Source organism: Elgaria multicarinata, chromosome 20 (genome assembly GCF_023053635.1).
Source record: "Elgaria multicarinata webbii isolate HBS135686 ecotype San Diego chromosome 20, rElgMul1.1.pri, whole genome shotgun sequence".
Taxonomy (NCBI): Eukaryota; Metazoa; Chordata; class Lepidosauria; order Squamata; family Anguidae; genus Elgaria; species Elgaria multicarinata.
In genome coordinates, this window is record NC_086190.1 from 3,980,554 (window position 1) to 3,996,349 (window position 15,796).

Below are 15,796 nucleotides of genomic sequence, written 5' to 3' on the forward strand. Positions count from 1 at the left end.
AAATATTGCCCCCTTAAATGGGGACAGGCAGGTGGAATTGGTGCAAGAGGATGGAAGAAGCTAGTAGAGGAAAGGGATAACAAATCAGGCCGTGCACACCCCAATTCTACAGCACCCCATTTTGTGGGTTTAAGTTACAGCTACCTAGATTCTGATGAAATATAAGGAAAAACGTCCTGATAGTAAGATCTGTACAACAGTACCATCTGCGGAGGTTGTGGGTTCTCCATCTCTGGAGGTTTTCAAGAAGAGGCCGGACAGCCACCTCGCATGGATGGTTTAACGGGTTTTCCTGCACATTGCAGAGGGTTGGACTAGATCAGTGGTTCTCAACCTGGGGCACTCCAGATGTGTTGGACTGCATCTCCCAGAATGCCCCAGCCAACTGGCTGGGGCATTCTGGGAGTTGTAGTCCAACACATCTGGAGCGCCCCAGGTTGAGAAAGGTTAGATGATCCTTGTGGTACCTTCCAATTCCACAATTCTATGATTCTAATGCCTTAGAATTCCCAGCCTTAGAAACAGGTCACTTGGCTTCCAGGAGGCGTTGCTTTCGGATCCGGCGGGTCTGTTTTTGTTTTCTGTAGATCTTCCTTTTGTCACAGCTGAGGTTGTGGGTGGCTTTCTTGTGGCAGGCGATGTGAACGAGTTTCAAATTCTCTACGGTGAACAGCAGGCGGTAGAAATACTCCCAGTCCACCTCCCTGCCGTCCCGGTCCTTGACGGCTTCCGCTAGAGTTGGGAGGACCGTCCGCTTCTTCTCGATTCTGAAACGGGAAGCAACGTCAACGTTTTAGCCCTCTTAGAATCCAGGGACACAAAAATATTTGCCCGAGACCAAGGCAACACGTATGCCGTGCAAAGCTCGGTGGGCAAAAGCGGAAATCAACATCCTGTGAATATCACTCTTTCAAAAGTAAGTTTCAAAAGGTAGGGTTTAAAATGCGTGTACCGGGAGACAAAAATGGCTTCCAAAGCTCTGGAGACTGGCCACCCTGATCCAAGGAGAAAAACCACTAAGCCGTTTGATGGTGCCGAATGGTTATGGGCCTGACCCAACAAATCTTGCCCCTCTACGTACACGTGGTCGAGGTTCCAAGTGCTGAAAAGGATCCGGTTTTCTTTGTTCCCGTAGGGATTGATGGAGTGTCTGCCGGGACAATCACCAGCGTCAAACGGTCCCTGCGGAGATACAATATCAATCCACCAACGCTGAAAAGCCCGTTGCACAGAACGAGGCACGGCAATGCACAGACTCGGCAGATGTCTGGGGTATGTGCCATATTTTTCTACACTCTCCCAATTCCCTTCTTTTGTAACGCTGCGTCTCTTACCCGGAACGAGTCCCAAACTCACTTGGCAAGAGAACCAGCCCTCAGGCGTGCAAAGGCAGGCCTTGCCAGCCCCGCTCCTGTCGAAATAACAGCCATTGTACCTCTCCGACTTCAATTTCTCCAGCATGGCTTCCGCAATCCGTTTGAATTTCGCTTGGGCGGAAGGGCGGACGGCGGACGCATAGCTGCCAACCTGCGGGGAAAAACAGAAACAGATGCGGAGTATTTCTTCGCCAACCCGGGGATCTCCAAAGGTTGCTGGTCACTATCATAGAATAGCAGAGTTGGAAGGGGCCTACAAGGCCATCGAGTCCAACTCCTTGCTCAATGCAGGAATCCACCCTAAAGCATCCCTGACAGATGCTTGTCCAGCTGCCTCTTGAAGGCCTCTAGGGTGGGAGAGCCCACCACCTCCCTAGGTAACTGATTCCATTGTCGTACTGCTCTAACAGTCAGGAAGTTTTTCCTGATGTCCAGCTGGAATCTGGCTTCCTTTAACTTGAGCCCGTTATTCCGTGCCCTGCACTCTGGGAGGATCGAGAAGAGATCCTGGCCCTCCTCTGTGTGACAACCTTTTAAGTATTTGAGGAGTGCTCTCATGCCTTCCATCTTCTCTTCTCCAGGCTCAACATGCCCAGTTCTTTCAGCATCTCTTCATAGGGCTTTGTTTCCAGAACCCTGATCATCCTGGTTGCCCTCCTCTGAACACGCTCAGCCAAAACTACCTCGGAGGGTTGTCGCAAGCCTAAAAATGGGTGGTGCGGAGGAACCGTATGCATTGCTTTGAACTCCCTTGAGGAAAGGGAGAAAGGAGGGATGGTGAGGGAGGCCAGAATGGCGGATCGAAGCCAAAACGGAAGGCCTTGGTGATGTAAAGCCTCCAGTCCATGAGACCTAAAGAAGCCGACGAACCGAACGGCTGTATCGAAAGCACTCACCTCTTTCATGTAACCTCGGATCCTGCTCTCACAGCTGTAGCGCATGTAACTGGACTTGGTCTTAAAGCGAGATTCAACCCCTAGGAGAGACAGGCAGACAAACAAACCATCAATAGCCCTCAGCTGCAGCAGGTCTGTTCTAAAACAGAGCCTTTGGTGATGATGATGACTGTGTAATCTGTACAGCACCATGTACATTGATGGTGCTATATAAATAATAATAATAATAATAATAATAATAATAATAATAATAATAATAATAATAATAATAATAATACTTTCTTACCCACCTCTCCATTTTGATCGAGATGGGGAACAGCAGTAAATACAAAATACATAAAACTGAATTAAGAACGTAATATACATTGTTAAAACATCCTAAAAACATTCTAAAAACATCCTAAAATTCCCCTGGATAGGCCTGCCAGAAGAGATCAGTCTTGATAGCTTTCTTAAATGCTAAAAGACTGTCAAGTTGATGGATCTCCTCCGGCAGGCCATTCCACAGTCTGAGAGCAGCAGAAGAGAAGGTCCTCTGGGTAACAGTTGTCAGCCTAACTTTGACGGACTGAAGTAGTTTCGGTATAGTTTGACTATACAGAATGTTGTAGGTTGTTTGATGAAGTTGGATTTGATGGCCAGCTGTTAGTGAATGAATTTTTCGGCTATATTGTGTCTGTCTATATAGTCCATTCCTGCCAGAATTTTACATCTTCCTGTTACATGGTCTGTTGTTTCTTGGAATTGATATTTCCTATGTAAATTTGTTGTTATACTGTTATCTTTTATGATATATTTTGCTAGTTCTTGGTTGCTATGACTTAGAATCATTGAATCATAGAATAGTAGAGTTGGAAGGGGCCTACAAGGCCATCGAGTCCAACCCCCTGCTCAATGCAGGAATCTGCCCTAAAGCATCCCTGACAGAGGGTTGTCCAGCTGCCTCTTGAAGGCCTCTAGTGTGGGAGAGCCCCCAACCTCACCAGGCAACTGATTCCATTGTCGTACTGCTCTAACAGTCAGGAAGTTTTTCCTGATGTCCAGCTGGAATCTGGCTTCCTTTAACTTGAGCCCGTTATTCCGTGTCCTGCACTCTGGGAGGATCAAGAAGAGATCCTGGCCCTGACCCATTATTATTTTTATTTATTATATAAATGCTTACCAATTAATAGGAGGGACCCCTATTGCTAGCCTAAAAAATAACTAGAGGACCTGAGTATGTGGGGTGGATTGTACGGGAGAAGCCGATCCTGCAGGTAGCCTGGACCCAAACCATGTATCAAGTTCCTAGTCCTGAGGGAGGTGTTCCCCCAAATCTTGATTACCTGGAGCCCAAGGGGTCTCTGCATTTCCCACCCAGGTTAAAACTAGAGATCCATTTCACTCCAAGCTTGAATTCCACAGGGTCCAGGAAAGGAGAACGCCCCCACCCCACCCCACCCCACCTCCCGTAATCTGAGTACACGCAAACCGACGTCAGGCGGGGCTCACCTTCAAACCATTTCTCATCTTCTTCTCGGCTTTCCGCAGAAATATTTTCGCTGAGGTTCTGAATAAGATCTGCCAGCAATTTCCTTCTCTTGGGCGCGTCCTCGTCAGAGAGCAACCCCCGGGCCGCGTGGACAACGGCGTCCGTCCGGCTGGAAAACGCGTCAAGAAAGTGCTGGATCTCACTCACGTCTGCAGAGGGGGGGTGGGGAGGGCCCAAGGATACCCAAAATTATTCAGCATAACCTTCCTCAATCTTCATTGTCGCAATGATTAGTTTTAATTACAATACTTCGTTGTCACGTGTTCAAAGCACTTCACGTGCCCTGGAGAACCATTCCCAATCGGTCCACAAAACTTGAGATTAAAATGAAAATAGACCCGGTATCTTACCGGAACTGTTTTTTAGCTGTTTTAAACAGCTTTACCACTTCGGATGTTCGAGTTTTTCTATTATGTTTCCATCAAGAAGTATTTGGGGGTTGTGATTTTTGTGCTACGGAGCGGTATAGAAATGAAATTATCAAGTCGTAACCCTTACTAACAGCTCTGGGACGTAAGTCAGTATTATTGTGCCCATTTTGCAGATAGAGAGGCTGAGAGAGAGAGAGGCATTACATTCACTGTGTACATTCATGGCAGAGATGAAATTCAAACTTTGGTCTTCCATTCTTAGTTCAATCTCTAAACTCCCATGTTACGGTAGCTCTCATATATAAATGAAATTTCTCAGCAGGACGTTTTTTTCTACCGTGAACATTAAACAAATGAATTCAACTTAAATTCAGGCTACTCCCACCATGAGGAAACTCCCAAACTAAGTCTGAAATTTATTCATGTTTTTCATACGTTTACAGAACAATCCTATGTGTGTCTACTTGGAAGTAATTCCTACTGAGTTCAGTGGAGCTAAATGGGTATAAGATCGCAGACTTTATCTGTAAGGTACAATCCTATGGATGTTCAGACAGACAAAAAGGCCTACAACTTCCACCGTGCCCACAACCAGCTATGCTAGGAGTTGGAGGCCTTTTTTGTCTGTCTGGACATCCATAGGTCTGCACCCTAAATTGCCTTTTCAAAAATAACAAAAGAAAATGTCTGGAATCCAACCCACTTGTTCTATCTGGCGATTCTTGAACATTTCTTGGGGCTAAACAAGAAAGAGCGATTCGTCATCCGTCAGCCAGTCTTCGCTTGGTTCATTTGTAGGGATGTCACAGAATGTTCACAAATATTCTGACTACTGATCCGGAAGGCTCATAAAAAAGAATGCTTATCAATAAAAAGAGCTGGGTGGGCAGGTCCGAGACCAAGGCAGAGAAAGAGAGAAAAGCCACCAAGGTCTTAAGGAGAGGAACTACTGGAGGCCGTAGGTAGAAAAGGAGGTGGCATAACAGGCACTGAGAAAGAAGGAAATGAGGAATGAAAAGCTAAGACAGTGAGCCTAAATTTCACAATGGCCTGGTTCAGATGACACACTAAACCATGCTGCTTAACCACAGAATGGTTAACGGAATTCCGTTAACCATTCTGTGGTTAAGCAGCATGGTTTAGTGTGTTGTCTGAACCAGGTTATACTGATTTAAACTTATTTAAAATCGATACCCACCCAGTTTCTAGCTGCGGGTTTTAGGATACGAGTTTAAAAAACGGTGGATCGTTTAGTGATTGGATAACTATCTTTTTCAAGTGTCTATCTTTTTTTTTCTTGCCATTATTATTAATATTGCTTTACACAAAGCCAAGAATTAGCTACGGCCCCAATGTTGTCCTCCAACGAGTTTTCTATGCCCCTTGAAAGTTTGCGCACTCTTCCGACAGCAGCAATCACCCCGGTAACAGCGCCGTGTCATTCCGAGACAACTGAACGTTTTCGAGTAACAGGACAAAGACAACCCTCTGACATACTTACAGCCCTGCCACTCTTCCTCTGGGGCTAGCAAGATCAGCTCCGAATTGTCTGGGATTTTCCGAAAATAAGATTCCGTCACCTCCGTGCCGTCCTCATAGAGACACAGCCGAGAGCCGGAGAAAGGGAGCTGTCGGGAAAAGCACACGTAGAATCCAGAAGTTGGCAGAGACACAAGGCCATTCAAAAAGGTGCCCGCCCACCCCTGCCCCACAGAGCAGCTTAAATGAGAACACGGTGGCTCCGTTCAGACATCGCGATAAACTCAGGGTGGGGAACCACCGGCCCGTGGGCCAAATCCGGCCCTCCTGTAATGCCAATGCAGCCCTCTGGGGGTCGCCTGATAGCCAGGTCCTCTTTCCTTCCCCCACCCCCAACTTCTGATCTCTTGCTGGCTTTCCAGCTGTGGCACAGGTTTCCCCCCCATTCTTAAAAGGTCAGGATGCCTCTTATACACTGGCAGCAAGAGCTTTAAGCTAAAGTACGCTGCCATTTTTGGCGATTTGGGCCCATCCTCTTTCGGCTTGAGCGCCGTCCCTTTTGCTCCGCCCGCCACTGGAATGTGGGGGACCCAAAATCTGCTCTGATGTGGAATTCAGCCCTCGGGCAAAAAGAGGTTCGACGCCGCTGCGCTCAACCATGGTTAAGGAAGGTAGAGTATGGTTTGTCGCGATGTCCGAATCGATGAACCCCAGAAAGGTCACAACCCAGTAGGAGAGCCCGTCCTTCACAGGCAAACGTTTCCAGGGTCTGTTGAAAGGTCCAGGGGGAAAGGCTCCTGCTGAATCCCAGGACAGCCCCTGCCAGTCAGAGCAGGCAATGCTGCACTAGAGGGCCCAATTCAGTCACTTGTATAAGGCATCTCTCTATGTTTGTGCATTCCTCGGTTGCTTTTCAGTGATCATCCCAGCCATGGTTCGGAGCAAGGGTGGGGAACAGGATTTTTTGTCCCAGGGCCTGAATTTGGGAGGGGTCTTGCGGGCTGTAAGGAGACGAGACGAGGGCTGATGTCACTGCTCCAAATTTCAACGTTTTCCCACCAAGTATACAAACACGCAGCTCAACCTTAGGCCTGTCTATTCAAGAGTAAGCCCCAGCGCAACAGCACTCACGCCAGCAGAGTGCAAAGTTCAATGGCCTTTAACTGCCCTCTTACCTCCAATCACTGGTGAGGGATCACAGTTTGTTTGCCAAGTGCAGAACCTCTCCCTGGGCCTCATGCGGCCCGTGGGCTGGAAGTTCCCCATCCCGGCCTAAAGCACCACCCAAGGGAGCAGGAGACACAGCAGGGAACCTCCTCTCTGTGTGGTGTTCTGAAAGGCCAGGCTGGCCACTCCCACAGAGACACACTGAGGAACCTCCTCCCTGGGTGGCGCTTTGGTCTTAATAAAGGCCAGGGTGGCCACTCCCACAGAGACACAGCAGGGAGCCTCCTTCCTGGGTGGTGCTTTGAAAGGGCCAGGGTGGCCACTCCCACAGAGACACACTGGGGAACTTCCTCCCTGGGTGGCGCTTTGGTCTTACTAAAGGCCAGGGTGGCCACTCCCACAGAGACACACTGGGGAACCCCCTCCCTGGGTGGCGCTTTGGTCTTAATAAAGGCCAGGGTGGCCACTCCCACAGAGACACAGCAGGGAGCCTCCTTCCTGGGTGGTGCTTTGAAAGGGCCAGGGCGGCTACTCCCACAGAGACACACTGGGGAACCTCCTCCCTGGGTGGCGCTTTGGTCTTAATAAAGGCCATGCTGGCCACTCCCACAGAGACACACTGGGGAACTTCCTCCCTGGGTGGCGCTTCGGTCTTAATAAAGGCCAGGGTGGCCACTCCCAGAGAGACACACTGGGGAACCCCCTCCCTGGGTGGTGCTTTGGTCTTAATAAAGGCCAGGGTGGCCACTCCCACAGAGACACAGCAGGGAGCCTCCTTCCTGGGTGGTGCTTTGAAAGGGCCAGGGCGGCTACTCCCACAGAGACACACTGGGGAACCTTCTCCCTGGGTGCTGCTTTGGTCTTAATAAAGGCCAGGGCGGCCACTCCCACAGAGACACACTGGGGAACCCCCTCCCTGGGTGGTGCTTTGGTCTTAATAAAGGCCAGGGTGGCCACTCCCACAGAGACACAGCAGGGAGCCTCCTTCCTGGGTGGTGCTTTGAAAGGGCCAGGGCGGCTACTCCCACAGAGACACACTGGGGAACCTTCTCCCTGGGTGCTGCTTTGGTCTTAATAAAGGCCAGGGCGGCCACTCCCACAGAGACACACTGGGGAACCTCCTCCCTGGGTGGTGCTTTAGAACTCTGAACCCCAGAATTTATTAGTTTTGTACTACAACTGCCATCAGTCCCAGCCAGCACGGCCAGAGGCCAGGGATTGTGGGAGTTGTAGTCCCAAACTTCTGGCGGGCTTTAGCCCACCGGTGGCCTCTTGGTGGCGCCACGGCCTTTCCCAGGGCTTGCAGTTCCCGAGCGGCGCCAGCAGGAGGCGATGGCCGCGCTCGCCCCGCCCAGCACCCCCCACCGCCGCCCGCGGCCCCCCCAGCCCAGCGCACCTGCAGGAGGCGGCAGGCCTTCGGGAGCAGCTCCTTCAGGCTTCCCGCCGCCACCCCGTATTTCCGGTCACTGCTCGGCCTGCGGATTTTGAACCCTTTGTGAGCCATCGTGCCGCCTGCGGGACTCGAACCCGCGGCCTCGCGGTTCTGCTCCCCCCACTAGGAAGTCACGGACTCTTATTGGTCGATGGGCGGGTCCATCAAGAGATGGCACCGCCTTTGTCCTGTTTAAAGGAGCAGTGCTTCGTTTTTATTGTTCCGCATCTCTTCAGGTCTGTGAAAGAAAGGCGCTAGAACAGGTATTTCTTAACTATTCTGTTCATCAGGGGCCAGGCACGGGCGTAGCAACAATTTTATTTTTATTTTATTTTCAGCGCATGCGCAGAAGCAGATTCTAAGGACCAACGGTCAGCTCTGATAGTCCCGAGTGCGCATGCTCACGGCCTCCTCGCTTTCTTCGTGTCAGCTTAGGGCGGGGCGCCTACTTTCAACGCATGCGCAATAGGGCGTTCTGGAGCAAGTGCCGCACCAAAGGACAAGGGCAACGATAAGTCCGCGTCCAGCTGCCAATAGAGATAGAAACTACAGAGTCGTACAACTTCAGTAATATGCACTTCCGGTCAAAAATATAAGGTTTTTTTTCCTCCATAGGAGACAAAACATTAAATGATACATCTCTTTGTTTGGATAGGCAAATTATGAGCTCATCGTTGGAAGACACTATGGAGCAGTGGTTAGAGTGCAGAATTAAGTCTCTGGAGAGATTCAGACGAATATCTAAGAAGCTTACTGAGTGATTTTGGGTCGGCCGCTATCATTCAGCGTAACCTGTTGTTAGGACCCCAAAAAAGGGAGGGAAAATGCAACCATGCAGGCCAGTGTGAGCTTCTTGGTGGGTCCTCATTTTATGAAGTGAGAGCGGCTTGCAGAAATTAATGGATAGGGTGACCACATGAAAAGGAGGACAGGGCTCCTGTATCTTTTAACAGTTGCATAGAAAAGAGAATTTCAGTAGGTGTCATTTGTATATATGGGGAACCTGGTGAAATTCTGTCTTCATCACAAATGTTAAAGGTGCAGGAGCTATACTAGAGTGACCAGATTTAAAAGGTGCAGAGCTCCTGCAGCTTTAACTGTTGTGATGAAGAGGGAATTTCACCAGGTTCTCCATGTATACAAATGACACCTGCTGAAATTCCCTTTTCTATGCAACTATTAAAGATACAGGAGACCTGACCTCCTTTTCATAGGGTCACCCTATTAATGGAGAAAGTAGCTGTGTTTGGGCTCCAGGGTGCCTACCCACAAACAAAAGCAAGCATCAAGGAGAAGAGTTCGGGCTCTTTCTGACTTGTTTGCTGCATATTTTATTGTTGTTGTTGTTGTTATTATTATTATTATTTAACATTGGGGCAAAGAGACTGGTTTGGAGCAAAGACCATTATCCTTAAATGACTCCCCTCCCAGCCCAATATAACGCACCAATTTCTAAATGTTGTAACTTCCCACTTCTAAATATTTCAAAAATCAAACTAAAATTTTGCATGGAAGAGGACCCATAATTGCTACCTTTTTGCTTCCTCTATTGTTCTTATCTCTATGTTTCCCCCCACCGCCAAATAGGACAAGCGGCGGAGAAAGGGCTGAGTGGGTGCGGCAACCAGAGAGAGAGAAGCTCAGAGCGGCCCCACCGGAGCGCCTCGCAGCCAATGGCGGCGTTCCCTTCATACCGGAAGTAGGGCCTCTTCGCGTCGGCTTCTCTAGCCTTGGTTTTGTTTGTCCGTTCCTGTCACTATGCCGCTGCGCCTGCGCAGTAGCGTCTAAGCGGTTGCTAGGGGAGCAGTGGCCCTAGTGATGGAGCCGGAATGAAGTAGGTAGGAAGGATGGAAGAGAGAGAGGGGGGGGCGGGGAGGGGGAGGAAGGGAGAGAAGGAAGAGGGGGAGGGGTCGCGACCCCTCCCTCCCCCCCTTAGGCTCCCTACTATGTATGGGGGGAGGGGTGCCTGCCCCGCCCAGATGGGCGCCCCTCCCCCATCCTTCATTGAGGGGGGAGGGGCCCATAATAAAAAGTGGGGGGGAGGCAGAGAAATCCCCCTTCCCCCAAGGTGTGAAGAGCAAGCCTTCCCCAACCTGGCGCCCTCCAGATCTTTGGGACTCCAACTCCCATCAGCCCCAGCCCACATGGCCAGTGGTCAGGGGCCATGGGACTTGTAGTGCCAAAACATCTGCACCAGGTTGGGGAAGACTGATCTGTATATACATAAACACACACACACACACTGTGTGTCGGTTCACGTGCAGCCCTCCTTGTGCCTACTCAGAAGTAAAGCCCCGTTGAGTTCAAGGGGACTTACTCCCAGGTAAGCCAGCCTCAGACTGCGGCATTGCTTGTGCAACTGCCTGGCCCTGAGGGCCTTTTGGTGCGTAGGTGGCTTTAAAAATATCTTCTTTGTTTCTACCGGGAGGGTTCCACAAATGGATGCGTTCAAGGACTGAAGAGAAGGAGGCCCTCCTGGATCCGGCCGAAAGGACCTTCTCAGCCAGCCTGTTGTGGTCCTGCGCCCCCCCTGCGGGACTGGCCAATCAACCGACTCGTGGTGGTGGTGGTGGGGTTGCCTGTTGCTCCCCATCCTGGCAAAGACAAGCGCTCCTATCCCATCCTTAATTGTGGGGGGTGGGAGGTGCGGGTGAAGGCCCACATTGGTGGCAGGCGTGGGGAGGATTAATAGATTTGGGGGGGGGAGAGCAGAGGAAAGTAAGTGAATGGGGAGTCATAGGGATACCTTTCCTTAGAAGCCTTTCCTTAATATGCAGCCTTGAATCTGTTTTTGCTTCTTTTAAATTTTGTTTTAACTGTTTTATTTTTATTTTCATTTTATCTTGTACACCACTCTGAAATTTTTTAATGGGGAGCGGTATATAAATATTCTAAATAATAATAAATAAAATAATACCCTGAGGATTTTTTTTTAATTGCTAGCTTGAGAAGGAGTGGTGGGTTTTGCCACTTGTGCCTCTCCAGCTGTTTTCACCTACAGCTCAGCTAGGACAACCATATGAAAAGGAGGACCGGGCTCCTGTATCTTTAACAGTTGTATTGAAAAGGGAATTTCTGCAGGTGTCATCTGTATATATGGAGAACGTTCCTCTTCATCACAACAGTTAAAGCTGCAGGTGCCCTGCCCTCTTTTAAACCTGGTCACTCTAGTATAGCTCCTGCAGTTTTAACTGTGGTGATATAGAGGGGATTTCACCAGGTTCTCCATTTATACAAATGACACCTGCTGAAATTCCCTTTTCTATGCAACTGTTAAAGATTACAGGAGCCCTGTCCTCCTTTTCATAGGGTCATCCTAACTCATCCTAGCCAGCGAAGCCAAGGATAAGAGCCTGTGGGAATTGCAGGCCAAAGCATCCGAAAGGCCACGCGATGCCCATCCTTGGATGAGAAGGATACAGACATGTAAGGGGTATAAGATGAGAGACGGAGCCCTGCTGGATCTGACCAAAGGGCCCACTGTAGTGAGTGAGCCGTGGCCCCTGTGTCCTCGGGGGCTCACTTGCAGACCCATTGAGGGGAGGGGGTCCTGACCTTTCTAGCACAGACAGATGCTGCCTTCCCTTCCTTAGCACAGGGGAAGCCAGTGTGGCTTTAGATGGCTTTTAAAATAAGGATTAGACAGCTGGCTATGAGGTACCTCCAGTATCATGCAGCATTTGCTGGGAAACCCGTAACTTTGCAAAGCGCAAGTCTTGTCCTAAAAGAACATTCGGTTGTTTTTAATTTCTTTTTCCCTCCCTAGTTAGTTCAAGAGGGCAGGATGCCGCACAAGATTGGGTTTATTGTTATAAGCTCATCAGGACATGAGGATGGCTTCAGTGCGAAAGAACTGATGGTCCACGCGCCAACCGTCAACGGATGGAGGTCACCAAGGTACTCTAAGTGAAAGAGGTTTTAGGGCACGTTCTGCCTGGGGGGTGGTTATCAGGGTTGTGGCATGCGTGTATCTCCAGTGGCACCTTTGGGCATGGGCTTGCTAGAATCCAGTATCAGAGGCAGTTATTATTAATTTATATAGCACCATCAATGTACATGGTGCTGTACAGAGTAAAACAGTAAATCGCAAGACCCTGCCGCATAGGCTTACATTCTAATAAAATCATGATAAAACAATAAGGAGGGGAAGGGAATTCAAATAGGCACTGGGTAGGGTAAACAGGCACTGGGTAGGGTAAAACTAACAGTATAAAGTCCAAACAACATCAAGTTTTAAAAGCTTTAGGAAAAAGAAAAGTTTTTAGTTGAGCTTTAAAAGCTGCGATTGAACTTGTAGTTCTCAAATGTTCTGGAAGAGCGTTCCAGGCATAAGGGGCAGCAGAAAAAAATGGACGAAGCCGAGCAAGGGAAGTAGAGACCCTTGGGCAGGCGAGAAACATGGCATCAGAGGAGCGAAGAGCATGAGCAGGGCAATAGTGTGAGATGAGAGAGGAGAGATAGGAAGGAGCTAGACAGTGAAAAGCTTTGTAGGTCAACAGGAGAAGTTTATATTGGATTCTGAAGTGAATTGGAAACCAGTGAAGAGATTTCAGAAGTGGAGTAACATGGTCAGAGCGGCGAGCCAAGAAGATGATCTTAGCGGCAGAGTGGTGGATAGAAACCAATGGACTGATGTGAGAAGAAGGAAGGCCAGAGAGAAGAAGGTTGCAGTAGTAAACCTATATATACCACTTGCTGAGGAACATGGGTGGGAGAGTGCTGTTTCACCCGTGTTCTGCTTGTGGGTTTCCTAGAGGAACTGGTTGGTTACTGTGGGAACAGAACGCTGGACTAGATGGACCCTCGGTCTGATCCAGCATTGCTTTTCTTGTGTTCTTAGAATCCTGAGATTCTCTTGCTAGAATCCCGTGTTTCTGTCCATCGTTGAAGTGCATTAGCAAAACTGATGCTAAAGGGGCGGAGGGGCGGGACGATGAACTGAACAAAATGGAAACCTAAACCTGTTTTCACCTTTTCATGATTTCTGAATTCATCAGTTGATGACAGGCTGGTGGTTTTTTCCTTTCAAACAAGTGACCCCACCCACCCCGCGCCACCTCATATTCGAAAGCTGGGATTTCACAGAAAGGATGGGGGTTCCCATAGCCTTCTGTAGTATGATGCTCAGTGGCAACTATTACAGGGTACAGGATTTGTTTCCATGAGAGGAGAGAGAACTGGACGTACCACAGTTTTTGAAGTAACTCTGTATTTACAAACGCAGCCATTGCCCTGAGCAGAGCAGGCAATGGATCCCCAAAATCTCACACACCACAGCCTTGGAGCAGTGCCCTCCGGATATGTTGGACTACAATTCCCAGGGGAAGCAAACTGAAACGCTGCTCTCGAGGTTGGTGGTTTGTCAAGGCTTGAGAGGCCTTCCTCTTTTATTTTTTAGACTTTTTAAGAAGCCTATCTACTCCCATTTTACTCTGGACATCATCAGTCGATTTTTTTAACCTTTTTAACTTTTGACACTTACCTTTTAAATTTTAATTGCAATTTGTACCTGTGTGCTTCATGGGTCAGACAGCTGCACCATAGAGGAACACAGAGATACGGATAATTAATCATAAAAGAAAGGAAAGGAAAGAAAAAGAAAAGTTGCAGGGCAAGGAATGAACGATTGTGAGAAGGTCCGGATGATGTGAAGAACCAAAGACCATAAGATCTGAGGGGTGTCATTTTTGATTGCGTCAATAAAACAGGAGACAGCCCTTTAATCATTAGGTTGCTGGTCGGCTAGCTGCCAATAACCAGTAGGCCAGACAAAGTGGAGGACAATTAAGATAATCACAGTAAACAGCACTGACTGGCGAGCGAATCATTGAACTATTGAAGGGAGTAACTTAGCAAGACGAAACAGCCGACCCCATGAACAAAAATATAGCAGTTGATTACTGGAAAACCGTGTTAAGAAAGAAACGACGGGTCTCCTAACTGCCTCAACAGCCTCCCAGTGTTACACCCTACTTCTACAAAAGCTAGCACCAGCACGTGTCTGGACTACAATTCCCATCCACCATGGCTGGGAATGATAGGAGTTGTAATCCAGCACATCTGGAGGGCAGCAAGTTGGAGACGTCTCCTTTGCAGCCTTCCAAGGCTCCTTTTCCCAGCCGCCTGGAACTTGGCTCCCTTTCTCCCAGCTATGCCTCAGCCCCCTACCCCCCTGCACCTGAGATAAAGGCTAGCTTGGTAGCCACCAGCCATCAATGCTCATTGAATATGCTCTGAAGGACCCACCTGTTCTCACTGGCCTTCTCATAAGTCTGGGCCTCTGGTTTTTACTAGTAAGTTTTGTTTCTGTTGATTTTAATTGGCAATCTTATTTGATATAGGTTTTATTGAAACATGTTCTTAATGGATTTTTTTAAAAAATGTATCCGCTTGTACATCTCCTTGAGAGGCTTCTACCCTTAAATAGGGTGACCATATGAAAAGGAGGACAGGGCTCCTGTATCTTTAACAGTTGCATAGAAAAGGGAATTTCAGCAGGTGTTTGCTTATATGGAAAACCTGTTGAAATTCCCTCTTCTTCACAACAGTTAAAGGTGCAGGTGCCCTGCCCTCTTTTAAATCTGGTCACAGTACAGCTGCAGTATAGCTCCTGCAGCTTTAACTGTTGTGATGAAGAGGAAATTTCACCAGGTGTGATATGCATACAAATGACACCTGCTGAAATTTCCTTTTCTTTGCAACTATTAAAGATACATCCTTTTCATATGGTCACCCTACCCTTAAAAGTGGCCTAGAAATAATTTTAGGTGGATAGCTAGAAGTGTCTTCTAGAGCCATCAAATGCCATTCTGCTAGATAGAGAAGCTTCAGCCACGTCCTCAGTAACCATTACCACACAATGACGCTGTTCAGATGACACGCTAAGCCATGGCGGTTAAGCATTTTGAGGTAAGCCTTATGGCTTAGCGTGTGGTGTGAACCATTGCTAACCATGGTGGCTACATAACCATGGTTTAAACACACTCCACTAACCATTTGTTGCAAAAAGGTTGCAGGCCTAATCATGGCTTAGCATGCTGTCTGAACAGGCCCAATCCATTACAGCAAAAGTTGGCCATTGCTTCACTTTGACCTATGATAGCATTGCTTTTGTTTCACATTCATCAAAATATGCCCCTTTGTTCTCAGACAGTTCTCAGACAGTAAAAATGGTTAAATGAGGAGACATTGTTGGATTTGGTAATGAAAACTGATGTTCAAAACCCTGTTTAAGTACGGACTCAACTGAATAGCCTTGGTCAAGTTACCAGTGCTTTTAATAATGCACTGGTTTTAAATGTTTGAACTAGTTTTATGTACTTTATGGTGTTTTTATTTGTGTTGTACCCCGCCTCGATCCAGAGGGAGAGGCGGGTAACAAATACATTATTATTATTATTATTATTATTATTATTATTATTATTTATAAATTAGCCTACCTGACAGGATTGTTTTGCGAGCAAAGGAATAAGCGTTTTTCCACAGTATTTCCCCCATTCTTCCTTTGTTTCATTGTGAACTTCTCATGTGACAAATATGTTAAA

The 15,796-nt window shown here is 48.2% G+C and overlaps 2 protein-coding genes across 5 annotated transcripts in view; one reads left to right on the forward strand and one right to left on the reverse strand.

The window, feature by feature from the left end:
* Positions 1–437: 437 nt before the first annotated feature.
* Positions 438–8,354, reverse strand: DFFB (DNA fragmentation factor subunit beta). Its single transcript, XM_063145312.1, has 7 exons — positions 8,217–8,354; positions 5,676–5,802; positions 3,764–3,952; positions 2,273–2,352; positions 1,357–1,527; positions 1,082–1,182; positions 438–767 (listed from the first exon to the last, which is right to left on the reverse strand). Exons 1-7 carry the CDS (start codon positions 8,322–8,324, stop codon positions 527–529), a joined length of 1,017 nt encoding a protein of 338 aa, XP_063001382.1. The 5' UTR covers positions 8,325–8,354; the 3' UTR covers positions 438–526.
* A 1,672-nt stretch (positions 8,355–10,026) lies between these two features.
* The window catches only part of CEP104 (centrosomal protein 104), a 55,197-nt gene continuing 49,427 nt past the window's right edge, over positions 10,027–15,796 (forward strand). The window contains exons 1-2 of one of the 4 annotated variants that reach the window (XM_063145081.1): positions 10,027–10,086; positions 12,023–12,149. In XM_063145081.1, the coding sequence (XP_063001151.1) occupies positions 12,037–12,149 (113 nt within the window). In that variant the 5' untranslated portion in view covers positions 10,027–10,086; positions 12,023–12,036. Of the gene's footprint in view, positions 10,091–12,018; positions 12,150–15,796 lie in introns of all 4 variants that reach the window. The other 3 variants (XM_063145083.1, XM_063145082.1, XM_063145084.1) reach the window with 3 other exon arrangements.